Below are 26,883 nucleotides of genomic sequence, written 5' to 3'. Positions count from 1 at the left end.
GGGGAGTCTTTGTCCTCACTAGGGTTGCTGGCATTGAAATTTTCAATAGTACCTTTGTTTGGAATTTTATTATAAGGAAGAATATTTTCCCTTGAATAATAGAATTTTGAGAGGGAGCAAGCGTTCATGATACACAGAACTCTCTTCACCCAGGAACCCTGCCAGAAGGCTATTCTAGGAACCATGTATATTTTTGGGTTAGAATTCAACCTCAGCTATATATAGCACATGAGCCCCCACCAGTGTGTTTCATTTTACTAGTCAGCTAAGGCATTTAATGAAGTAACGTAGTAATAAAAGTAACAACAGGACATTCTAAACTTTGAGCACATTACTCCACAAATAAGTACACCCTTGTCGTGAAGGGATCTTACTTGGAACATAGTATGTGGCTAGCATAACTATGTGAGGCATCAGTTAATGCCTCTAAAACTGGAGAGTTACTTATGACTTGTAATCATCGAGCAGCTGTGTCATGCCTCCAAGCATTTTTTCTCTGCTGTGACTGGTCTTTGTTATTGGGGCCCCCTGTTTTGTCTACTATATCTAGGGAGAAATTAGATATTCATTTCAGCACTTCTGAGAACTATGCTGCCTAAATTTCCTTCCTGTCATTCAGACTTGAAACCTAGATGTTTTCCTCAACCCCTCGCTCTCACCACTAACATCCCATCTCGAATGTGCCCCTGTACCGATACTGCTGCCACCATGGTGCATCTCCTCTCGCTTAGACTATTGTGATAACCTGCAGATTGATTTGCCTGATGCAATTCTCTCCCTACTCTGGCCCATTCTCCAAAGTGATTTTCCTAAAGCACAGGTCTGACTCATTTTTAACCCCCTCTCCCAATAAACTCCAGGGGCTCCCTAATGAGGATAAAATATAAAATTCTCTTTTTAGCATTCAAAGCCCTTCATAACCTAACCCCATCCCTGCCTTTGCAGACTTCTCCATTTTAGTCCCCCACTCCTCCATGCTTTGCCATCTAATGACACTGACCTCTTTACTGTTCCTTGGCTAAGATACTTCTCCCAGCTCTGGACATTTGCTGGCTGCCCCTCGTGCCTGGAACGTTCCCTTTTTATCCCTGCCTCCTGGCTTCCCTGGCTTTCTTTTAATTCTAGCTAAAAGCCACACCTTCTACAGGAAGCTCTTCTCAATGCCTCTTAATTCTAGTACCTACATAGTTGTTTGCAAGTTGTCTTCCCCAAAAGATTGTGAGCTCCTTGAGAGCAGAGTTTGTCTTTGGGTGTATCCCTAGCGTTCAGCGCAGTGCTTGGTACATAGCAGGCGCTGATCGACGTCATCCTGGCCACTTTTTACCCGGCTGCTGCCCTGTCATCTTTTTCTCCTTTCCCCCTTTCTACTTCTTCCTCTGAGAACTATAATCAAATCCATTGTACCCTTGCCTATGGAAAGAGTATGTAAGTAGACTTTTCTGTTGTTCCACTTACCATTTGTTTTGACATCCCTTTCCTGTTCATGAGAGTCCTGTATGTATCATCTCCACCCATTAAGATGTAAGCTCCCTGAGGGCGAGACTATCTTACATTTGTGTTTATATTCCTAGAGCTTAGGATAGTCCTTGACACATAGTAAACCCTTAATAAATACTTTTCATTCATTCATTCCTTCTGCTCCGTTAAGAATATCGTGGTTAGTGAGCCTCTCTCCTAGAAGGGAGGGCTAAAGCCAGGGGCTGTGAAGGTCTTCCCTCCAGGTCACGGAAGCTAAAAGACGTCCAGGCTGGTCTGACGTCTTGACTCTGAACCCCTGTCTTCTGTAATGCCTTTCGACTTCCTCAGTTCAACTGCAATCCGACTTAGAGTCAGAAACACTTTAGTTCTTTTCATTGCTACCCTGACTGGGACACATATTCCCAAGGCTTTCTTTTCTCGAGGCGTAAAAGGAATTGAGTGAAACTATATGAAGAAGACTTCTTTTAGCCTCCTTCCACAATGCCCCTCTCTCATATGGACATTATAAGGGCTTGGGTCACTGGAAAAGCATTGATGGCTGACTTGGCTTCCTCTTCTCTCTAGTAATAAATATTTCTGATCTCTCTCTTTATATTTAACTTAAAGTATAATCATGTATGTAGTAAATAAACTATAGAGATATTAGAGGAAAACATATGAAAATCAGATTTCATGGTCTGGTCTAACTATAGCTCAGTTTAAAAAGCCAAGTGAAAAAATTGCTCTTGTCAGTATGAGTCACTGACCCGGCCCCTGACACCTCTCTTTGGTTTCTCCACATGTGCTAACACAGTTTGTAGCCACAGAGGTCTTAATAATACAGTAATTAACATCACCTGGTAGTCTTTCTATACAGCCAGTGTTCTGACAAGTATTGACCTGATTCAGATTATTCAATATGAGACTACACTTTTCTGAGAGTCAGAAGAATTATGGTGCTATTCTGTTGGCTGTGGTCAGCAAAAGTCCAGAGGTCTTTGGTTGTCACGTAGAGAAGAAGTTGATTTACAACTATATATCGATCTGTCAGTAAACATGCATTTTCATTGATTAAAACTGACCCGTCTTTCCCTTTTGGCGGTATTCATCTAGAATTAACTTTCCAGGCCTTGGAACTGGGGAGAGCAGAGGTATCAGGGGAATTATTCCTGTCTGAAAGCATTTGTTGATTGACTGATGTCTGCTGAAATTTATGCTTGTGGCAAGGAGTGCATTGAGAGAAACAGTAGCCAAGGAGTAAAAGTCTCTTGGGGACCTTGACAGCTGGTTAACAGCACGCTGTGCTATTAACTGTTGGCCAAGCTGGCTGACTTGCTGTTCTCCATACATAACATTCCATCTCCTCCCCTGGTGTCTGTCTCAGAGGGTGAGGTTCACCGTCTCTTTATCAAGGTCAACATCTCAAGGTCAGCTAGAATTTATTCAACCTCCACTGTGTGGGAGACATTGTACTAAGCACTGGGGGTACAAAGGAAAGCAAAGGGCAACCCCTGCCCTCAAGGGGCTCACAGTCTAATGGAAGAAGACAATGTACAAACAACTACGTACAAAATAAGATATATAGGGGCAGCTAGGTGATGCAGTGGATAAAAGCACTGGCCCTGAAGTCAGGAGGACCTGAGTTCAAATCCGGCCTCAGAACAAACACTTGACACTTACTAACTGTGTGACCCCGGGCAAGTCACTTAACCCCAATTGCCTAAAAAAAAAAATAAGATGTAGAAAATAAATTGGGGGTAGTCTCAGAGGAAAGGCATTAAGAGTAAGTAGAACAGGAAAAGGCTTTTTGCAGACGGTAGGACTTTAGCTGAGACTTGAAAGGATCCAGGAAGTCAGGAGGCAGAGATGAGGAGATGAGTTCCACACATGGGAGACAGCCAGTGAAAACACTCAGAAACTTATTAGCTGTGTGATCCTGTTTGCCTCAGTTTCCTCATCTGTACAATGACTAGGTGGTGCAGTAGATGGCTCAATGAGCCTGGAGTCGGGAAGACTTCAGTCTGCCTCAGTTTCCTCAACTGTAAAATAAGGATAATAACAGCTTCTAACTCCCAGGGTTATTATGAGGATCAAATGAAATATTTGTAAAGCATTTAGCACAGTTGTTGGCACACAGTAAGCACTTAATAAATACTTGTTTCTTCCCCCTCCTCATTGCCTTTCTACCTCTCAGTCTATATTCTTATCTTCTCCTTTCTAGAATTTGTGATGGTCATTTTTATAGCTTGGGTAAACAGGGCAGTTTGGGGGTCTCAGGTGTCAGGCATTCATAGGCCATCAACAGCTCTGCACCAACATCCCCCTTTCTTTCCTCTTTATTACAAGTTATAGCTCTCTGGGGCCGGAGGGAGGAGGGAAAGAGAGATTTAGGACAAAGGTGGCATAAAAACAAAAGATGTCAATGCAAATGAAAAAAGGAAAAAACAAACAAGCCAGCGTATTAGAGTGGATAGAGAGCTGGCCTCTAATAAAAAGACCTTGGTTTAAGCCCCATCTGGGCTTGTAACCCTGGGCAACTCACTTAACCTCTTAGTTTCCCCAGGCAACTGTCTAATACCAAATGCCGATGTTCATGGGTAGAGGGGGGTTCCCTTTGCCTCTGAAATCAAAGGTCTGATCTCCAAATTTAAAAGCAGAATAAGTAGTCCCTTCACTAAGGAAATTCCCTGTCCCATCACCAAGTCAGCAAACATTTATTAATCGCCTACTGTGTATCAAAGCACTGTGCTAAAATAATTCTGCTGCATTAGTAAATAATGACTTGATTTTCAGTAGCCATACCAGAGGACTGAAGACCATGCATTCTACCCACCTGGCAGAGAGAGAGAGGCAGTGGATTCAGGGCATAAATAAGATGTATATTTTTTGGACATGGTCATTATGGGTATATGTTTTATGTGCTTATGTGTAGTTGTTAAAAAAGGTTTTTTCTTTTTCTTTTATCAGTGATGGAGAAAATAGATTTTTGTTTATTAAAAAAATTAAATTTGTTAAAAATAATGGACAGCTAGGTGGTGCAGTGGATAGAGCACTGGGCCTGGAGTCAGGAAGATCTGAGTTCAAATCAAGCCTCAGATACTTACTAGCTGTGTGACCCTGGTCAAGTCACTTAGCCCTGTTTGCCTCAGTTTCCTCATCTGTAAAATGATTGGAGAAGGAAATGGCAGACTACTCCAGTGTCTTTGCCAAGAACACCCTGAATGGGATCATGAAGCATTGGATGTGACTGAAACAACTGATAAACAACGACAAAAAATAATGACTTGATTTCATTTAATTCCAGCATTGTACTTAGGGACAGTAGGTAGCATCTGCATGGCATGATTCAAAGCCTAAACTGGAAAGTCTAGCAACTATATATAGTTATGCAGTCAATCATTATCATGCATTATTACAAGGAGCATACATAAACTAATCTGTTCAGCTAAAATCTGATCTAGAACTGAACGAGATTCTGAATGCCTAGAATACAGAAGTCATTTTTGGTGGGGACAATCTGGTTGGGGGAGAGGAAGAAATCCTAAAATGTAAAAATGTTAGAAATCAGTAGAAACCCTGGAAATCAGATAATCCAAACTCCTCATTATATATGAAGAAACTGCATATCAGAGAGGTCAAACGAGTTGCCCATGGCTACACAGCTAGTTCATGACCAAATTGGTCTGAAGCACAGGGTTACCGCCCAAGAAAAGCAGGCTTGGGTGGAGCACCATAATGGGGTCCTTATTAGATCCTTATTAGAGAACAATTTATAGACAAGCCCCAGAGGATAGGCGGGTCTGGCCAGTTTGCTGTCTGTAATGTTGAGGTAGTACCCACATCCCAAGTCAACAAACATTTATTGAACACTTACTAGCTGCGTGGCATGCATTATGCTAAATGCTGGAGATACGTAGAAAGACAAGAACCATCCTTACTTTGAAGGAGCTCCCATCCTACGGGGGGGGGGAGACAAGATGTAAACAATTATGTAAAATACATACATATACATTGTATATATGCAGAAAGAGGGTATTAATATTGAGGTGTGTATATATGCTGGGGGGTTGGGGGAGAAGATGGGTCAGAAAAGGTGGCTTCCTGCACAAAGATGGTGGCTTAGACTTGAAGGGAGCCAAGGTAAGGAAGCAGAGCATTCCAGGCACCAGAGACACCGTTGGAAAGGCATGGAGTCAGAAGATGACATTTCATGTGTGAGGAACAGCCAGAAAGCCAGTATCATTGGATTGTAGAGTACTTGGTTGTATATTAAGACTGGAGAGCAAGGGGGCATCTAGGTGGCACAGTGGATAGAGCAGTGGCCCTGGATTCAGGAGGACCTGAGTTTAAGTCTGGCCTCAGACACTTACTAGCTGTGTGACCCTAGGCAAGTCACTCTACCTTGATTGTCTCCCCACCCCTCCAAAAAAAAAGACTGGAAGGCAGGAAGGAACCAGGTTGAAAAGGACTTTAAAAGCCAAACAGAAGACTTTATATTTAATTCCATAGATTTTAATGACATCATAAATTCACTGATGCATAGACTCAGGTAGCGATTTGACTTAGAAGAATCTCTTTTAGAGAAGATTAATCTGTTAGAAAGTTGCCATCATATCAGAATGGGTCACTGAGTTTTCTGTGGTGCTGATGATTTATTTATTTTTGGATAAATGTTATTTTACTTTTTTCGATTACAAGTAAAGACAGTTTTCAACATTCATTTTTTGAGTTTCAGATTTTTTTCTCCCATCCCCCCTCCCATCCTCCTTCCCCAAGATGGCAAGCAAATCTGATATAGGTCATACATGTGGAATCATGTGAACGTATTTCCATATTAGTCATGTTGTGAAAGAAGAAACAGAACAAAAGGGAAAAGCTACAAAAAAAACAAAGAAAATCAGACTCCATAGTTCTTTCTCTGGATATGGATAGCATTTTCCATCATAAGTCTTTTAGAATTGTCTTGGATCATTGTGTTGCTGAGAGGAGCAAAGTCAATCATAGTTGATCATCGCACAATGTTGCTGTTATTGTGTACAATCTTCTCCTGGTTCTACTCATTTTACTCAGCATCAATTCATGTAAGTCTTTCCAGGTTTTTCTGAAATCTACCTGCTCATCATTTCTTTTTATTTATTTGTTTGTTTGTTTGTTTGTTTGTTTGTGTGTTCATTTGTTTATTTTTAGTTTTCAACATTCATGTTTATAAGATTTTGAGTTTTAAATTTTCTCCTCTTCCCTCCCCTCTCCGCTCTGTAAGACAGTATGCAATCTGATACAGGTTATACATGTATCATCATATTAAACGTATTTCCACATTAGTCATGTTGTAAAAGAAGAATCAGAACAAAAGGGAAAAACCGTGAGAAAGAAAAAACAAAAAATAGAGAAAAATAGTATGCCTTGATCTGCATTCAGACTCCATGGTTATTTCTCTGTATGTGGATAGCATTTTCCATCAGGAGTCTTTTAGAATTGTCTTAGATCATTGCATTGCTGAGAAGGCTAAGTCTATCAAAGTTGGTCATTGCACAATGTTGCTGTCACTGTGTACGATGTTCTGGTTCTGCTCACTTCATTTTTCATATTCCTATAGATAGCTTTAATTTCTTCATCTGAAAATTGCCTGTTTATATCCTTTGACCATTTATCAATTGAGGATGACTTCATTCTTACAGATTTGACTCAGTTGTCTGTATGTTTGAGAAATGAGGCTTTTATCAAAAACACTTGCTATAAAAATTGTTTGCAGTCTTTCTGCTTTCCTTCTAATCTTGGTTGCATTGATTTTGTTTGTGCAAAACCTTTTTAATTTAATGTAATCAGAGTCATCCGTTTTGTATTTCATAATGTTCTCTATCTCTTTTTTTGGTCAGATTCTTCCCTTCTCCATAGATTTGACAGGTAAACTATTCCTTGCTCTCCTAATTTGCTTGTGGTATCACCCTTTATGTCTAAATCATGTACCCATTTTGATCTTATCTTAGTATATGGTGTAAGCTGTTGGTCTGTGCCTAGTTTCTGCCATACTCTTTTCCAGTTTTCTCAGCAGTTTTTGTCTGATACTGAGTTCTTATCCCAGAAGCTGGGGTCTTTGGCTTTATCAAACAGTGGAGTACTATAGTCATTTACTGCAATGTCTTGTTTACCTATCCTATTCCGCTGATCCACCACTCTATTTCCTAGCCAGTAGCAAGTAGTTTTGATGATTGATGCTTTATGATGTAATTTTAGATCTTTAGACAATTAGGCCTTTGCTTTTTTTTTTTATTCCCTTGATGTTCTTCGCCTTTTATTCTTCCATATGAATTTTTTTTTCTAGCTCTATAAAATAATTTTTGGTAGTTTAGTTGGTGTGGTACTGAATAAGTAAATTAGCTTAGGTAGAATTATCATTTTTATTATATTATCTGGGCTTACCCATGAGCAATTGATGTTTTCCATTCATTTAGCTCTGACTTTATTTGTGTGAAAAGTGTTTTGCAATTGTGTTCATATAATTCCTGGGTTTGTCTTGGCAAACGACTCCCAAATATTTTATATTGTCTACAGTTATTTTAAATGGAATTTCTCTATCTCTTGCTGCTGAGCTTTGTTGGTAATATGTAGAAATGCTGATGATTTGTGTCAGTTTATTTTATATCCTGCAACTTTGCTCAAGTTGTTAATTATTTCAAGTAGTTTTTCGTTGATTTTCTAGGACTCTCTAAGTATAACATCATATAATCTGCAAAGAGTGACAGTTTTGACCTTTCTTTCTTTTTGAAAAAATGATTTCTTTTCCTCTCCCAAATTAGTGTTGAAAGTGTAGGAAGTGGCCATATGCAACTGAAGGCCATTTTTAAAATGTCCCCTCTGTTTTATGGGCTGCCATGGCCAAAAATATTTTATGCCAGATGCCCAGTCTATTGGTCATAGAAGTGAAGTGATTGGCTTGGTTGTCCTTGGAAAACAAACTTAGTCTGTGACTGGGGCTATATTCCAAGCATTTCTGTACAGCTCACCCAAGTTTGTGTTCTGCTGGCACAGCTTTGGGGACCCCAAGGTCATGTGAAGGATACAGCTGGGCAACCATGAATGGGCTGTGGTCTGCGTCAGCTATTCTCAAGCACCTTAGTCTTAGGAACCCTTTACACTCTTAAAAATTATTCAGGATTGTCCAGCCTCCAGCCTTGCTAGAAGCAGCTAGGTGATGCAGGGGATAGAGAAGTAGGCCTGGAGTCAGGAAGACCTGAGTTCAAAACCACCTTCAGATACTTATTAGCTCTGTGACCCTCGACAAGTCAGTTAATCTTTGCCTGCCTTGCTTTACTTAACTATAAAATGAGGATAATAATAGCATCTACCTCCCAGGGTTTTTGTGAGGATTAAACGAGATAATATTTATAAAAAACAAGTAAGTGCCCAGCCCATAGTAGGTGCTTAATAAATACTTATTTTCTCTCTTCTCTTCCTTCCCTCCAAGACTTTTTTTTTTAAATGTAGGTTGTATCTGTCATTATTTACTGGATTAGAAACTAAAATGATGTGAAAATAGTTTTGACTGAGAACCAACTTCACTGATTCGAAATTTCTGCCTTCTTTACTATGTAGCATACTTCCTCTTCATTTCTAGCAGCTGTAGTTACTAAGAACCTTCCTTTATACTTAAGAGTCTAGCTCTTCCGATTACTACCTGTGTGCCTTGGGATGGCAGGAAGTACAGGAAAGAAAAAAAATCATTTATTAAGTGCCTACATTGTATTGGATATTCTGCTTAGCACTTGATAAATGTTATATCATTTGACCCATTCAACAACCTTGGGAGGTGATACTGCTATTAAATGTATTTTATAGTTGAAGAAATTGAGGCTTGAATTGAAGACACTTGACTTGCCCAGGGTCACACAGCTAGTAAGTGTCTGAGGCTGGATTTGAACTCAGGTATTCCTGACTTCAGGCCCAGTGTTCTATCCACCTGTACCACCTAGCTGTCATTTTACTTCTTTGGTCCTCAGTTTCCTCATTTGTAAAATGAGGGTTGGACTAGATCAGAGTTTCTTAACCTTTTTTTGCATCTTGGACCCCTTTGACAGTATGGCAAATCCTATGGACCCCTTCTCTGAATAATATATTTAAATGCATAAAAATAAAATAAGTAAAATAAATAAAGTAAAAAGATTTTTTTTTCTCCATGCACATTCACAGACCCCTTGAAATCTATTTGACCAGGTCAACCTCTAAGGTCGCATTCAGCTCTAAATTGATAAATCCCATCCTCTCTTGCATCATTTGAGAGTGGAAAGGAAAAGGAATGAGTTAGAACATGAGGGCTTTGGGTGGCTGGAGTGCTTTTAAGTGTGTTTTGGCAGATTTTTCCAGTTTTAAAGATAGCATGTTTCATAGAGCAGACACCAAATACTTCAGCTCCTGATGATAATAAGGACCCTTTTGTCAAGGGTTGGAAAAGGACACGCTTGTTTGGCAGCTGTATTTGAAAGATGACCAGTTACTCAATAGTAGATTTGTCTTTTGAAACCATGAATTGGCAAGCCATGGCAGATCCTTGGTCTGGGGAGGTCACAGACTTCACTTGAGGCTGGTCTCAGAGGTATGCTAGCTATGGAATCTGAAAAACAGATGAATGGTTATGTATCTTGTGCCCTCTCTCCCTCAATTAAACAAGTTAGTGAACCTGTTTGTCTTAATTGGGCAGCAGCCTGTCTAAGAGAAAAGAAATGGAGACAGGGCTAAGGGTCAGCTTTAAATTTAACTTTACTGGGAACAAGGTCTATCATTATGATGACATAGGGTATTTGCTCCCTTGGGTTTATCATTTTTCACTTGAAATTGCCTGTTTTATCATGAACTTAACCAATAACCACAAACATTTTATTACCCAGTGAAGAGCAAATATATATATATATATATATATATATATATATATACATATACACATACACATATATATACACACATATATATATACACACACACACACACACATGGATTTTATTATATACAGTTTAGGTTTTGTTTTTTCTTTTTTTAGTGTTTATTAAATTTTTGTTGTTCAGATGTGTCCATCTCTTTTTCTTTTATTATTTTCTCTTTGTCTTGCCTATGGCTTGTTTGTACAGAGTTGTTTGCATGCGCTGTCCCCCATTCAGCTGTGAGTTCCCTGAGAGCAGGGACTATTTTAATTTTGCCTCTTTTTTGTATCCCCAGCTCTACCAGTGCTGTGCCTGGTACATAGAGGTGCTTAATAAATATTTATTGTTCTGATCTGTATCTGTCCACTAGACCCAGATGGCTCCAGAGGAGAAAGTGAGGCTGGTGACTTTGTATAGCCCTCCCTCACTTAAATCCATTTCACTTGCATCACTTCCTTGATGTCATGGTCCTCTTTGAGAACAAAGGACAAACAACAACGAATATTTATTGACTGATCAATCTTCACGCAAACTCTTGAGATAAGAAATGGAAGTATGATTACGCCCCCTGTTTTGTAGATTTTAAGACTAAGGAAGGCCTAGAAAAGCAGAATGGTGCAAGAGAAAGTATGCAGGAGGTTGGGCAGCTAGGTGGCATAGCAGATAGAGTGCTGAGCCTATGGACAGGAAAACTCATCTTCCTAAGTTCAAATCCAGCCTCAGATACTTCCTAGCTGTGTGACCCTGGGCAAGTAGCTTAGCCCTGTTTGCCTCAGTTTCCTCATCTGTAAAAGCAGCTGGAGAAGGAAATAGCAAAGCACTACAGTATCTCTGCCAAGAAAACTATACATGGAGTCATGAAGAGGCAATCACAACTGAAAAAACGACTCAACAATAACAACAAATACAGGAGATTGTGAAGTAGAGGATGTGGAATGCAAGTCCCAGTTCTGTTGTGTCTAGAACTTTGGGTAAATTACTTAACCTCCCTGGGCCTCATTCTCTCATCTCATTGAATCTGATGATCTTTCAGGTCCCTTCCATGTCTAAACCTATGATCTTAGAGACTAAGGATGTACCCTTGGTCATACACCAAGAAAGAGGTAGGACAGAGATCTGGACACAGGTATTTAGGGATAGGATATGGACCCAGGTATTCTACCTGCCTGTTGAGAGCTCTTTCTTTTTTTTTTTAAATTTTTTAAATTTCATCTATTTATTTATTTATTTTGTTAATTTATTTTGATTTATCAGCAGTCACTTCCATATGCTTTTGAGCTGAAAATTTTTCTCCCCCTTCCTCCTCCCTGCCCTCCCCAAGATGGCACACAATCTGATACAGGCTTTACATTTACATGCCCATTAAACATATTTTCACATCAGTGAAGTTGTAAGTAAAAATAAAAACCAATAGGAGGAACCATCAGAAAGATGAAACAAAACTCAACAGAAGGTAAAAATAAGTGATAGTGATTTGACTTCCATAGTTCTTTCTTTGGATGTGGACACCATTTTCCATCCTGAGGCCTCTGGAGATGTCTTAGATCCTTATAATGCTGAGAAGGGTTCATTAGTCATCACATAACGTGGCTGTTATTGTGTACAAAGTCCTCTTGGTTCTGCTCACTTCACTCAGCATCAGACCATATAAGTCTTTCCAGGTTTTTCTGAAGTCAGCCTGTTTATCATTTCTTATAGCACAATAGTATTCCATTACATTCATATACCACAACTTGCTCAGCCATTCCCCAATGGATGGGCATCCTCTCAATTTCCAATTCTTTGCCACCACAAAAAGAGCTGCTATGAATATTTTTGTCCTTTTCCCATTTGTTTGATCTCTTTGGGATATAGCCCTAGAAGTGCTATTGCTGGGTCAAAGGGTATGCACATTTTTGTAGCCCTTTGGGCATAGTTCCAAATTGTTCTGCAAAATGGTTGGATCATTTCACAACTTCACCAACAATGTATTAGTGTTGAAAGCTCTTTCTTCAGCAGAATAAGAGGCCATGTGATAGGGTAGAAAAATGACTCCATTGGGACATTGGGAGATCTGGGTTTGTTCCCTGAATTTGCCATCAACTAACTGCTGGGGACTTGGGATAATTAATTCATCATTGCTCTGATTTCCTCTTGTGAAGTAATCCATAGAGTCTTTGAGTCTGGAAGACCTGAGTTCAAATCTAGCCCCAGATACTTGCTGGCTATATGACTCTGGGCAAATCAGTTTACCTCTAACTTTGCTTTCCTCGTTCTTATATTGGGTGGGTGGGTGGGGAAGTCAGTACACTTTAGGGTCTTCCAGTCTAAACATATAAAAAAAATCAAGAGTGAAAGCTCTGAAAGACACAGAGAAATAATTCTGATGAGGAATTCTGAAGGGAATGATGTATATTCATTCATAAACAGACTTTGATTTTAAGAAGATGAACAGTATGAATTGAATATTAATGGTCACCCTGTAAAAAATAATTAGAAGAGAGCTAATCACATGAAGTGTCTGCCTCAGCTTTGGCTCAGGGGGGAGCATGGAACCAAATAAGGGATTAAAAGCCTCACAAAGCAGAAAATAGATAGTTTCAGTGACATGAAGTAGAAAAGCATTTGCCTGGTAAAATCAATTTAACTAATAAGAAGGAAGGCTATCGATGGGGGGAAGGATCTTTTGCATCACATATTCAAGATGTATAAGGAGCTAACAAAAATATGGAAGACCCACATGGCCAGCTAGGTGGTACAGTTCGTAGGGCCTGGAGTTAGGAAGATGCATCTTCCTGAGTTCAAATCCAGCCTCAGATGCTTCCTAACTGTGTGACCCTGGGCAAGTCACTTCACCCTGTTTGCCTCAGTTTCCTCATCTGTAAAATGAGCTGGAGAAGGAAATTGCAAACCAATTGCAAACCACCCCAGTACTTTTGCTAAGAAAACCCCAAATGGGGTCAGGAAGGTTTGGACACTATTGAAAAAGGACAACAAAGTATCCATACCCTTGTCCCTACTGCCTACCACCCCAGATCCTGCAGCTACTAAACCCCAAGGAGGTTAAAAACAGAAAGGTCTTGAGTCGTGGTGAAACAATTAGCCTGATGGTGTGGATTCCTTGACCAGCCGTAATGTTACTTAATTTTGATTTCTTCCAGCTACTCCCTGTTAATGAAGGGTGTCACATCCAGGGCTAAATGTTAAATTCTAACATCTTTGGAGGGAGGCGCCCTAGGCAAAGGCCATTTTAATGACTGAGTAGGAAGTTACAAGTCTGTGGGTAATTTGCCAATATTCCTAAAGGTGTGGCCCTGCTTTTACTGATTTCCGAATTTATGCAGAAAGCAAGCACACTTCTCCAAAGCGAGTGTGGTACCTGTGTTGATAGGCAGTGCCCATATGGTGGCTTAGCCATCCTCAGGAAGGCTGAGTTCAAATATATCCTCAGACACTTATTAGCTGTGTGACTCTAGGCATATCTCTGACCACTGTCTGCCTCAGTTTCCTCCTGTAAAATGAAGGTTAAAAATAGCATCCATCTCCCAGAGTTGTGACGAGGATCAAATGAGATTTTTATAAAGCACTTAGTATAGTTCCTGGAACTTAGTAGGTGCTTAATAAATGCTCTTCCTTTCCCCCTTCCCTTAACTTTCCCGCTAGTCAGGCCTAGCTTTGTCATTTCTTAATTGGACCATGCCAAGGGCCTGGAGATTGACTCTGAGCTCTACCAAGTCAGGTCCAAATTACTTGTCTTTATGGAAGAATAGAATAAAATTAATAAAAAATAAACTGGAAGGCTTTCCACTTGGGGATTGATTGACAATGGAAATAAAATTGGAGTTGGAGACAGAAGGCCCTGACAGTAAATCCCTTTGTGTGGACAAGTGGTTTAACCTCTCTGGGCCTTAATTTCCTTCTCTGCTAATTAGGGGGATTGGGCTAGATGGCCATGAAGTCTCTTCTAGCGATAATTCTTTGGTTTCCCCTAGCAAAATAACCTCCTTCAAAAGTATCCCCTGCCCTTCTGTTATAAATAGAGGTACCATTTTGAAATCAACAACTTAAAAGAAGCTAGGCAATAAACAGTTTAATTTTAGCTATTGTGTGACTAGATATTGTTTGCTAACAGGAAACCTGCTGAGGAATAGAATATTCAGTTTTTTACAGTGTTCATCATTTTCCTACTTCTCCATTCCATCTCTTGGCGCCACTGGAAATGAGTCTAGGAAGAAGCTCATGCTTCAGAGCATGTAAACAAGGAAATGACCTAAAATGTTGAAAAAAATTAATAATCTCTTCTAATTAATCCCCTTGAATGAATGGAGAGCGAGTCCTTTTCAAGCAGAGTCCTGTGCATGGCCAAGACTCCTTCTCAGCCTTTGTATTCTAAAGAACACTTGCTACCATCTTAGAATCTCTGACTTGCATAAAGGCTCAAAGTCTAACCCATTCCTGAGCAGAAACCTAGGTAGCTGGGTAGAACTGGTGGTCCTAGAGTCAGGAGTTCAAATTTGGCTTCAGATACGTCCTAGCTGTGTGACCTTAGGAGAGTCACTTAACCCGCTGTTTGCCTTCATCTCTAAAATGGGGATAATAATAGCACCCACCTCCCAGGGTTGTTGTGAGGATTTAATAATGATTGTAAGCTCCTGGTACGTGGTACATGCTGTGTAAATGTTAGCTCCAATTATTATTGCCACCAACAAACGCAGCTCATTTCTACTTTGGACAGCTTGAGTTGTTAGGAAATTTTTTCCATACATTTAAGCCTGTTTCTGACTCAATGACTTCTGTTGTATGCTCCTACTTTTGCCCTCAGTGGCCAAGAAGGATAAATCTAATGCCTCTTTTGTACAGCAGCCCTTCGGAGACTTGAAGACAGCTGTTATCTCATCCCATCTTTTCTAGGTTGTTGTTTAGTCATTTTTCGGTTGTGTCTGACTCTTCTGTGATCCCATTTGGGGTTTTCTTGGCAAAGATACTGGAGTGGTTTGCCATTTCCTTCTCCCGCTCATTTTACAGATGAGGAAACTGAGGCAAACAGATCACACAGCTTGTCAGATTTGAACTCAAGAATTTGACTCTTCCTGACTCTACACCTGGCACTCTTTCCACTGCACCACCTAGCTGCCTTACACAGAGTAATTAGGAGATTGGCAGCCTAGGAAATTGAGAAAGGCCTGGGTGTGGGAGATGGTTCTTTGAGGTGGGGAATCTTAGAGGCTGAGGTGATAAGGGAACACATTCCAGGCATAGGGGAAGAAGAAAACCTGTGTAAAGGCCTGGAGATGGAATGTGGTATCTAAGGAACTCCCAAGTAGGCCACTTTGCCTGGGAGCTAAAGGGCCCTCTCCTCCCCCCATATCCCTGATGGTTGTTATTGACTCACAGTAGAATTTCCAGGGCTCCAACCTTCCCCTAGACTAGATAATGAGTACTTGCTGAATTGAATTTAAATGAATGGGAGAAACTCCTCTCTTCCCTTCTCCCTCCCCCCATCTTTTAGCACCTTGGTAATGTTTTATGAGTTTAAAAAAAAAACCAACCAACCCCCCCAAAAAAACAACTACAACCAAAAAAAACCTCATCCACTAAATATTGAAAAGGCTGTTTTTTCCTAGGCAGCCTTTTCATTCCCCCTCTTTTTCTTTTCGAGCCTCTGGTTTTTTTTGTCCCTAGTACTGATGGGCACTTCAGTGTAGGGAAGGCAGCCGAAGCAGAGAGAAATAGCTGTATTCACCCTAGAGATGTGAATGGCTGAGGCTTCAAGGGGCGTTTGTAAAAGAGGTTTCAGGAAATATTTTTAAAGTGCTTTCAATTTGCAGAGTTGGTTTTAAAATTTAGAGCACATTTACCCTCTTCCAGAAATCAAGGAGCTCTGCTTTTCCACTAATAAACCACATGCTTGCAGTGGTTTGAATACTTAATTTAGAATTTGAATTTGTGTGAACTGATTGATGCTGAGTCGAATAGGGCCAGCTGGGAGGATTACAATAATGTAAATGACAGGTCTGAAACAAAGCAGAAATCTTTTATCTGTAAATTACTCCTACATTTTCTGATGTTTCCTTCCCCATCCTACAGTTGTCCCTTAGAACAAAGAATTTAAAAAAAAAAAAGGAAAGGAAAGGAAAAACAAATAATCCAGCCAAATTCACCAACATATAAAAAAAGTCAGACCTTCTAGTCAAGTTGTTCTTATGCCTTATCTTCCTCTTCTTCTGTAGGAGGCAGGAGATTGTGTGTATGTCTGTCTTTCTGTCTGTATTCTCTTTATATTTATTTTGACTATAGAGGACAGTGTGTGTGTGTGTATTCTCTTTATATTTATTCTGAATATGTCCTGAATAAACAGATGTGTGTGTGTGTGTGTGTGTGTGTGTGTGTGTGTGTGTGTGTATTCCCTATATATTTGCTCTGAATATATCCTGAATATACAGGTTTATGTGCATGTGTATAATCTTTTTATATTAATTCTGAATATACAGGTATATGTGTGTGTATATGTATGTATAATTTCAGGAATACTATCATATGTGACCACAATGTAGTTTACATATCTTTCTTTGTTACAAGAGAAGGCTCCTTGGGTGGACAAGCATGGGAGGAAAATCTGGAAATGACTGGCAAAAAGAAAAGATATCAATAATTTTTTTTTCAGTAAAAAAAAAAGTTAGGATTTTCTCCTCCCCAATAAAGTAGGGTGGTCTAGTGCTCACAGAGCCAGCCATGGAGTCAGAAAATTTGGGTTCATGCGCTGTATCTGACAGACCCGTTAAGAGGCTGAGCAAGTCACTTGAACTTTGAGCACCCCAGGCAGGAACATTGAAGAGTCCAGGAACCAACCCAAATTGGTAGGGTTTCCTCAATGGGAGTTCCAGTCAAATTACCAGTCCCTTCTATTCTTCGTAACCCAACAACCCCTAGTATTGCTTACTAAATTACTTAACTTGGTTTCACCCCAGAAGCAAATGTTCATGTCAGGGAGACTTTTCCAGCAGGTTCAGTTAGAGTGTATATCTGACTTTTTAAGTCTTTAAAAGCTAATAGCTGTTCCTTTCCTGAATAGTAAAGCTGGGTTGGATCAGTCAAAAATTAGCCCTTACACACCCATTCTAATGAATAGTTTGTCATTGCTCGCTGAATTAAAATCTAGTCACCCTCCCTAGCCTGCCATTCAAGCCTTTTGTCATGAGCCAGGTTGATGTGTTCTCTGTGCCTCTCGACTTGGACCGTGCAGGGTTCCCCAATTGACCTTTCCAGCCTCTCTGCCTATATTACTATTGCTTCCCTGTAGTGCTGTAATCTGGTCAGGTTTTTGACGTGGCATCGGAAAGACCTGAGTGCAAATCCTATGGTAGACATTTGGGAGCTGGGTGACTTGGAACAGGTCTGTTATCTGTAAAATAAGTGCATTGTCCATTGAAGTCCCATGATGTCTTCTGATTTTAAGTCTACGATCCTATGAATACCCTCCACTTAAGTCTAACTCATCCTGAAAGCCAAGGGAATATCCTTGAAATTCCCTCTATATCCCCCCCCCAACCCATACCCCCATCCTACTCTTTTCCCCTCTTCCCTGGACAAAAATAATCTCTTCTTGCTGAGATGTCTCAGTAGCAATTTATTCTGCTCCTGTACACTTATGGACATTCCAGTGGATATTATGTTTATTTTGTGTGTGTGTGTTTTATCTCCCCAACTAGATTGTAAGCTTTGCAATCCTTGAGAACAAGGCCCATCTTATTCATGTTGGTATCTGGAAGTTCCCTGCATAGTAGCACTAAAAATATTGTTTATTCAGTTGTATTCTAGACTTAATTGTGCAACTCTGCCATTCCAGAAGCCTTGGATTTTCCTTGCAATGTGTGCTCTTAAGGAACTTGTGAGTTAATTCTAGCAATGTAGAATCTGGGGCTAACTGGTCCCAAATTAATCTTGGTGATCCTTTTCTCAGTTTATGCCTCCTTAACGTGTACAACTCTATTTTCAGGGTAAAGGAACTGGAAAGAGAAGCAAGGTTTACCTTATTGCCAAGGAGATCATGAGCTCTGAAAAAGTGTGAGTATCAAATCTAGGGAGAATTATTTCTTCTTTTCTTTGCTCGCCCGTTTCTAACACCCACTGTATTTTTGTTGCTGTCTCAACAGGTTTGTGGACGTGTTGAAACTTTTGCATATCGTGAGTAGCTGCAAATGTTATCTTAAATTCTTAAATGTCTTGATACTTTCTCAGTTTGTTCTGCCAAAATTCAGATTAACATGGTGAATTTAATAAACATCTACTTGTTAGATTATGTTTGGTATTTGAGAATTTTTGCTCAGGAGCATGGTAATGCCTACCTGTAATCCTTGCTACCTGGAGGCTGAGGTTAGAGGATTTCTTGAGCTCAGGATTTCTGTGCTTCAGTGGACTAAACTGAGCTACCTGTGATTTCAGTTCGGTGACCTTCCTCCACTCCCCCTTGCCCCATGGCCACTAGGTTGCATAAAGTGGGATACACGGTAGATCAAAAACTCTTGTGCCTGTTAGTAGTGGCTTTGCACATAAGTAGCTTCAAGCATTTCCAACCTGGGCAAATAATGGAGACCTAGTGTTTTAAAAAAGAAAACAAAAGAAAGAAAGAAAGAAAGCTTTCTAGTAAATTAGGTCAGTGTGTGCCTAGACTCCCAAGCCTTGTGACCTTCTGAAAGGCAGAACAGAGGACGCTGAAGTAGCAATCTCTTTCCTGCTGTTTGTATCTGCAGTTTTGCCCTAACACAGTGGAAAGTCTAGCCATAGAATCAGAGAATCTTGTCTCTCAGCTTAGCCCTGTATGACCTGGGCTAAGTCACTGAGCCTTAAGCTCCCTCATTTTTAAGATGGTGGTGATGGGGAAAGTATTGGATTATGTGACCTCTAAGGTCCCGTAGGCTCCTATGAGAAAATGTTACTTCCGTTGTGTAAGATCTAATATGTATATGAACTTCCAGGAATGGGTGGGGAGTTTTCCCCCTACCCATTGGCATTTTTTTTTTGCAAGTAATATATTTTTTTCTAAATGGTGGTGTTGAATTTTTCTGTCCGCCAACTTGAAAGCGTTTACTGGGAAGCCTTGAGAACTTTTCCCATGATTCTTGCAGCCTGAGATATAACCAAGGCCTGTCTGTAATCAAGTTTTTACAAGTATTAATTCAGGCTCAGCAGGTAGCTAGCTTGCACTGTTAATTTAGAAGGCAGATGTAAAGGTTTTTATTGTCTAAGTAAGGGGGCTTATAACCATAATTTATTCCAAATTTTTTTGGCAGAATCAGAATTGTGACTACAGAAAGTTGTGAAATGAGGGAAATAGAGGAGAGAGAAACTCGAAAATGTGTAGAATGGTTAATTAGTTGATCTGAAAATTTGGTATGTTGAATGTTGAAGCTTAACACGTCTACAAAATGTTAATACTTTTTTCATTCTTGCCCATTTGATGTCCTGGGTGTATATAGTTGGCTAGCAGGTCAAGGAGGGAGGTGTGAGTTACACATATGTGTGTGATTCAGACAGCCTCTGTCCAACTGGGGGATGTCTTTTTTTTTTCCCTAAAAAACCTCTAGCTGGAGAAATCTAGAAATATGTGTGTGTGTGTGTGTGTGTGTGTGTGTGTGTGTGTGTGTGTGTGTGTGTTTTAATCCCTTTCATTTTATAAATCTTCTTTGATCCTTTTTTTTTAAAACCCACTCAAGACTCCATTAGTTTCAGCAAGGTACAGTGGGAAGAACCCTAGTTCTGGAATCAGATGTCCCAGGTTCAAATACTGACTCACACCCTTACTACCTGTATCTTCTAAGTCACTTAACCTCAGATTAGGGAGTCCGATTTGATGACATGTTTGGTTCCTTCTATTCTCCTGTGACCTTGTAAAATGAGTCTTTTGATCTAGATAGCCTCTGATGTCTCTTCCAGCTCTAGAGCTGGTCCTCTGAGTTCCATTCCCACCCCCTGCCACTGACCACACATGTGGCCGTGGACAGGCCCCATCATCTTTGTGAGCCTCTGTTTCTTCAGTCATAAAATAAGGAGATTGGATTTCACTCTCAGCCTAATTCTATTTCTAACAACTCCTGAGGTACCTTTCATTCTAAATCTGGGATCCTATGCGTCTTACAAATTGCTCTTGGAGACATCCCATGGATTCTTTGTGTTTCAGTGTCTGCCTTTTTTAAAAAAATTAATTAATTTTTAGTTTTCAACATTCACTTCCACAAGATTTTGAGTTTATGTCTGCTCTTGACGATATATTTTTTGGGTCACTGTTTGTCAAGCGATGTTATGTGGAATCCTGGTGTTCCACACCATTGGTGTCAAACTCAAGTAGACATGGGGGCCACCAGACCATACATAGGGATTCCTGTGACATAGTGACTTAGTTTTAAAATGTAGTGTTATATATATTTTATTATGTTTTCATTTATTTTGTTAAATATTTCCCTATTACATTTTAATCTTGTTCCCACCACACTCGGGAGTGTCATGAGATGCACGCCCTCTGGGGCCCTGTGTTGGACACCATTGTTCAACACCATCAGAGTTGGAGCTGTTCATTTTCAAGGAGTTTATGCTTAATGCTATATAGAAAATAATGACTGGAAGCAAAAATCAGAAGCTTGGGAGGCTGTAAGTCCTTGCCCCCTGAGGTAAAGGTGTGAACCCTCCCTGGTCTTGGTAGATGGGAAAAGAGAGAGGGCATGGCAGAAGGAACCCTTTATCAAGGAAGTGCTTACTGGTGGCTGGGCAGAGAGAAACTGAAGTCAAGTTGACCCTATTTCCATGGGAGGCCATGAGCTTGATGGACACATAGGTGGTCCAGTGGGTAGAGAGATGGACCTGAAGTCAGGAAGACTTTAGCCCAAAACCAGCTCATACTTTCTAGCTCTGTGACCTTGGACAAGTCACTTAAGGTAGATGCTGTTATTATTGTTATTTTCCAGTTGAAGAAACTGAGGCAGACAGAAGTTAAGTGACCTGACAGCTAGTAAGTATCTGAGTCAGTCTTTGAACTCGGGTCTTCCTGACTCCACGCCAGGCATGCTTTCTACTATGGCACTGCCTAGCTTTTAAAGTTGTTTGTTTTAAAAGTGTTGTTGTCATATAAAATTATTCTCCTATCTGCTTATTTCATCATCAGTTTTTGAAAATCTTCAGAGCTGTTTATTTTTATGATATTGATGTTAGAGTATAAATTGTTCACTACATTATCTGTACCTTGGATGGCACTGGTAGAAGGGAGGAGCTTGGGAAAGAAGGGGAAATGCCACAGGGTACACTCAACAGCGTCCCTCCCAAATACCATCTTTTTGAGTTTGCAGCAAAAGGGAAGATGATCCCCTGGTCCTAGTTTCAGGACCTTCCTATTTCCCTATCCCAGTTTGCTTCCTCCTCACTCTTCTTCCCCAATTCCTACCTTTCTGCTGTCCATTTGTAACCACCCTGAGTAGGTGCTTACCTCCCAGAATTCTTGGCAACTCTCTGACTATTAAATTGCAGAGTTAAGTGCTTACTTGCATTAGACTTTCTTCACTCCATACTACTGAAATCTCAGGTCCAGTGATGTGCTTGGCAAGTAGATGATACTCTCAGCTTCTGAGAGGCCCAGTAGCTGCCCCCTCACCAACCCCCCCCCAATCAAGTTGAGTGAAGAGGGAGTCCCCTTCCTCCCAAGGACACAGAATGTACTATCAGGGACAATCCTCAGTCCAGAGCACACACTGGCCCTCCAGCCTGCTTGCCAGAAAGCTCCTCTGCTTTCTGAGTAAGTTACAGGCTAACCTAATCAAGAATCTCTGAACATGAATGAGCCCTCCCGACAAGGACAGCGGGTTCTCAAACCAACATTTTTGAGTTCCATCAAATATATACTCATCATGCTTTAGTGGACAAGCCATTAGACTTGGAGTTAAGAAAAAAAGGGGACTAAATGGGGCTCAAAAACAAACTGACTCACGGCCTGTCACCTGTGCTGTGATTTCAAATCCCGGCTGTGATCCTGGACAAGTCACTTAGCTTTTTGTGCCTCAGTTTCCCCATCTGTAAAATGACGGAGTTGAACTACGTGACCTCTGTGTCCCTTCTGGCTCTAACCCTTCCACTTAAAAAACTATGATCCTACGTGTTCTTTGGCCAGACAAAGTTTTTTACTTTTTTATGTACTATGGACTCTCCTTTGGCAGTCTGGTGAATCCTATGGGCCCCTTCTCAGGAATATTTTTAAAGACATAAAATAAAATACCTAGAATTTCAAAGAAAACATTATATAGAAATATGTTATCAAAATATTAAAAATTCAGTGGGTACCAGGTTAAGAACCCCTCATTAGGTTATAAAATGAACATATGAAGCATTAGGTGTGTGTTCTGTGTGTATTAAACTAATTTGCTGCCTCCAAACACGCCATTTAGAGATTATTTTAGAGATAGCGAAGAGTTTTTGAGAGGGAATGTTTTGTAGCCAGCCTTACAGTCAGGAAGGGGTGAGTTTAAGTGTTGACTCTGACACATACTGGCTGTGTGACCCTGGACAGGGCTTGTCATATCTTTGGGCCTCAGTTTCCTTGTTTGTAAAATGAAGGGAAAGATGGACAAGATGGTTTCTAAGGTCCCTTCCAGCTCTTAACTCTGTGGTCTTATGATCCCTGGGCAAGTCACTTTATTGTTTATTTTATGGACCATAAGTAAAATACAAGTTGTTTACATTATGGGTAGAGGGTTTCTTTACACTGATGAAATCATGTGTCCATACCCCCCAAAAACAGAATTTGAGGCCACTAAGAAAAGTTCAGAGATTCAGTGGTGTAGCAGATAATCAACCTCAGAAGTGGGAAGACCTGAATTAAGTCCTGTGTGTAACACATACTGGTTGTGTGACCCTTGAGGAGTCACTTAATTTTTTTGTTGTTCAGTCGTTTTTTTCAGTCTTGACCCCATTTGAGGTTTTCTTGACAAAGATACTAGAGTGGTGTGCCATTTCCTTCTCCAGCACATTTTACAGATGAGGAAACTGAGGCAAACAAGGTTAAGTGACTTGCCTAGGGTCACACAGCTAGTAAGTGCCTGAGGCCATATTTGAACTCAGGAAGATGAGTTTTCCTGACTCCAGGCCCAGCTGCCTTTGTTGCTTAATTAATCTCTCCTGTTAAGTGGCAGAGAAGCTGCAGACTTAGATAAGGAGAGAGAGTTTCTTGGTGTTCAAGACAACAATAAAATCACATATGCAGACCCCATCTGCATCCCTATATGAAAAATAAAAAACCTTCGAGGCTCTCTGGGTATCCTTGGGATGGAGGGGGGAAGGTTCTCTTTTCTCCTTGTCATACTTCCAAGCTAAATGCTTAATCCCCGTCTTTTAGCCTCTCTGAGGGACTTTGCCCCTGTGCTTCAGTGGCAGCAAACATCTGCCAAGATAATTGCTAAGCAACAGTAGGTGCTCTTTAAATGGGAGCAGCCCTGGGAATGAAATGGGACCAGTGTTCTTGCCCCTAGGTATTCTGCTAGCCCCTTTTAATGGCTTTCCAGGAAGCTGAAATCTCTCAAAGGCATTTTTCTTAAAGATAAGCATTCTGATTTTAATTTTCCAAGGGGCAAATCTAAGCCTCATCTACTCTACTGATTTGATTTTTTTTAATGCAGCTAAGCTGGGTTTTGTTTTATTTTATTTTATTTTTTTTGCTGTAAAACTAATCAATAATTGTCTGTGCAAGATTTTAAGATTTATTTGACAACAGGAATATATCAGGAACTTCATTTGGCCAATTATATGTCCAATCCCATGACCAAATAGGGGTCATAACCAGTTCAGCCTTGAATTGGTCCCAGGGGTGCCCTAATTAGATTGGGGTTGACCCAGAAGGGGGAAGGGGAAAAGAAAATGAATATTGAGTGCTAGAGTTGGAGTGAGGAAGTCTTAGGTTCGAAACCTTCCTCTGCAGCTAGTTAGCTCTGTTACTCTGAGGAAGTCGCTTAATTTTGCAGAGCCTTCAAGCAATTCTCTGAGGAGGGAAGGGGTCATTTCTTAGCCTGTTTTGTGTCCTGGACCCCTTTGGCAGCCTGGTGAAGCCTGTGAACTCCTCAGAATATTACATTCTACTGCACAAAATACGTAGGATTACAGAGGAAACCGATTTCCTTGAAATACAGTTGCCGATTTTTTTTGTTTTTATTTTTGTTTTTGTTTTTTTTTTTGCTAGGCAATGGAGTTAAGTGACTTTGTCCAGGATCACACAGCTAGTAAGTGTCAAGTGTCTGAGGCCAGAGTTGAACTCAGGTCCTCCTGACTCCAGGGCTGGTCCTCAAAGTATTTTTTAAGGCAAATTCATGGACCCCAGGTTAAGAACTCCTACTCTAAGGCTCTGAGTTGCAGAGAAGATTCCAGCCTACCCTGGTAGAATTGGTAGGTGTCCTAGTGGTTTCCTATATCACTGAAATCACAGGTGTAGTCCCTATCTCCAGTACCCCACACACTATCTGGCACATAGTAGGTGCTTAATAAATACTTATTAATTGATAATGAAGTAAGCAATTACCTAGCTGCTCCTACTGCCTGAGGTTCTCTTCTCTTGTATCCTGGTTCTGCTCATCAGTGCTCAATGAGTTCTGCTAAGTAGATTAACTAAATAGATTAAGAGATGCTATATAGCTCAATGGAAGAGGAGGGAGGTGATTTTTGAATCAGTGAGCTTCAGATTAGCCATTGTGTTTACTGAAAATAATAAGACAAAATAATATTTACTTGGGAAAGAGTCATTGCTTCCCATCATTCTCCGTAATGAAAGAGGGACTTAATGAGGCTTAACGATATTAGATGCCATAGAAAGGAACCAAACCTAATGTTGCAAAGCAGATTTTTGTAAAAGACATCATGCTAGGTCATTACCAGTTTCCTTTTTTTCAGAAGTTGGCAATATTCTAGGCTATCTTGATAACCTTTGGAAACTGTTAAACAGCAAACAGCAAAACAGCCTCCATTTAGACCCGGGCAGCTGAGGGGGCCATTTGTGTGTATGTGACTTATTGTCTCCAGACCTCTGGGGGGGAGGGGTTGCACTTGGGGGTGGGTTTGAGAGATGCCTGAAAGATTCTAAAAGCCAGCCATCACCCTGCCTGCTTGTCACTTATTATTCTTTCATTTCAGTGACCCTAGGAATGGGTAAAAAGGCGACTTGGCCCAGGGAGTCGATCATTAGAGGACTTGAAAATTAGCTCCTTTGTGGCCTGTCCCAAGTAACAGCTGCCATAAGCTAATGGACCTTGAGCGGAAAGATGGCCTTGGGTGCACAAACACAAATGTTTTCCCCTCACCCTCTCTCCGTGCTCTGTTAAACTCAAAGAGAAAGAGAATTCCTAAAAGGAGAGTCTTCTTTGGACCACATCGAGGCCTGAGGTATACAGAATTAAAGACAGAACGGCGTATCTTGGATCATAGCTCAGACCAGGTCAGCGGTGTTCCAGATCCACGAAAGTAGGCACGTAGAACCTGGCTCATAGTAGGCACTTAATAAATATTTATTGATTAATTGATTGAAAATGGCTAAACTATTCATTTATTGTTTTAGCAATGTCTACGTGCAATATAGATCAGTCTGGTATACAGTGTGGCTTAAGAAAAACAACCCAGTTATTTTTAATATTTATTCTTGCCTTGATACAAGAATTAAGCCTATACTGTATTCCAGGGTTTTTGTTTTCTTTTTTAAGCTGTCAATTTAAACATCCTGGATTGCTTGCCAGATCTGTTTTGCTTTTGAGGTGTGATAAAATTCATAGCCCTGGCAGCCCACGTAATTGAAAATTTTTATGAAGCATAACCTTATTTTATAAGTTTAAATTGCAGTAGGCATAAGATTGTTTGAAGTCCCGATTTTTGTCTTCTGGAAATCTAGGTTTAATAAATGCCTCTATAGAAGTTCTTTGTTTGGCTATCATGTGCTGGGCTTTGGGATCACCAAGACCTGGGTTTACATCCCACCCCAGACGTTTAGTAGTTGGTTGACACTGGGCAAATCTTTTAACTTATTTGGGCCTCAGTTTATGTGTAAAATGAAAGAATTTAAAAACACATTGACCTCCAGGTCCCTTGTAGCTGAAAGTCTTCTGATCCTGCCATCCTATAATTATCCCATATTTTGATGGACATGTTAGTTAAGATATTTGCGGTCTGTAGGGCAAAGATAATTACTATGAAAGCAGAGCTATTTTCATGTGATGATAACTTGTCTTGTGACCTTCTATAATGCCTCTTTCATATGTCTAGCACAGACATTCTAATAGATCAACAGAATTTAAGGTCCTTGAGGGCAGGAACTCTGGTTCTTCTTTCTGTATCCCCAGCACTGAACTTGATGCCCGTCATACAGCAGGCACTTAATTACTGCTTGTTGATTGATAGATGTCACTGCCCTGCTAAGAAATCTTTAATGATTCTCCCCAAATTTCCTAACAAAGAAAATTCAGATATCTTAGCTCAGATTTCTGTATTCCTCCCTCCATGGTCTTTCCCCAGTCTCTTTTTCTAG

The 26,883-nt window shown here is 40.4% G+C and overlaps 1 protein-coding gene across 1 annotated transcript in view; it reads left to right on the top strand.

Moving 5' to 3' along the window:
• FGD6 (FYVE, RhoGEF and PH domain containing 6) overlaps window positions 1–26,883 on the top strand; it is a 181,341-nt gene that overhangs the window by 70,522 nt on the left and 83,936 nt on the right. Inside the window, 2 exon segments of the mRNA XM_021006466.2 lie at window positions 18,346–18,413; window positions 18,503–18,533. Coding sequence (XP_020862125.1) covers window positions 18,346–18,413; window positions 18,503–18,533 — 99 coding nt within the window.

Source organism: Phascolarctos cinereus, unplaced genomic scaffold, assembly GCF_003287225.1.
Source record: "Phascolarctos cinereus isolate Bilbo 61053 unplaced genomic scaffold, phaCin_HiC Scaffold_1;HRSCAF=81, whole genome shotgun sequence".
NCBI lineage: Eukaryota > Metazoa > Chordata > Mammalia > Diprotodontia > Phascolarctidae > Phascolarctos > Phascolarctos cinereus.
The sequence above is the reverse complement of the archived record's forward strand: the minus strand, read 5'-3'. Positions and strand labels throughout refer to the sequence as shown.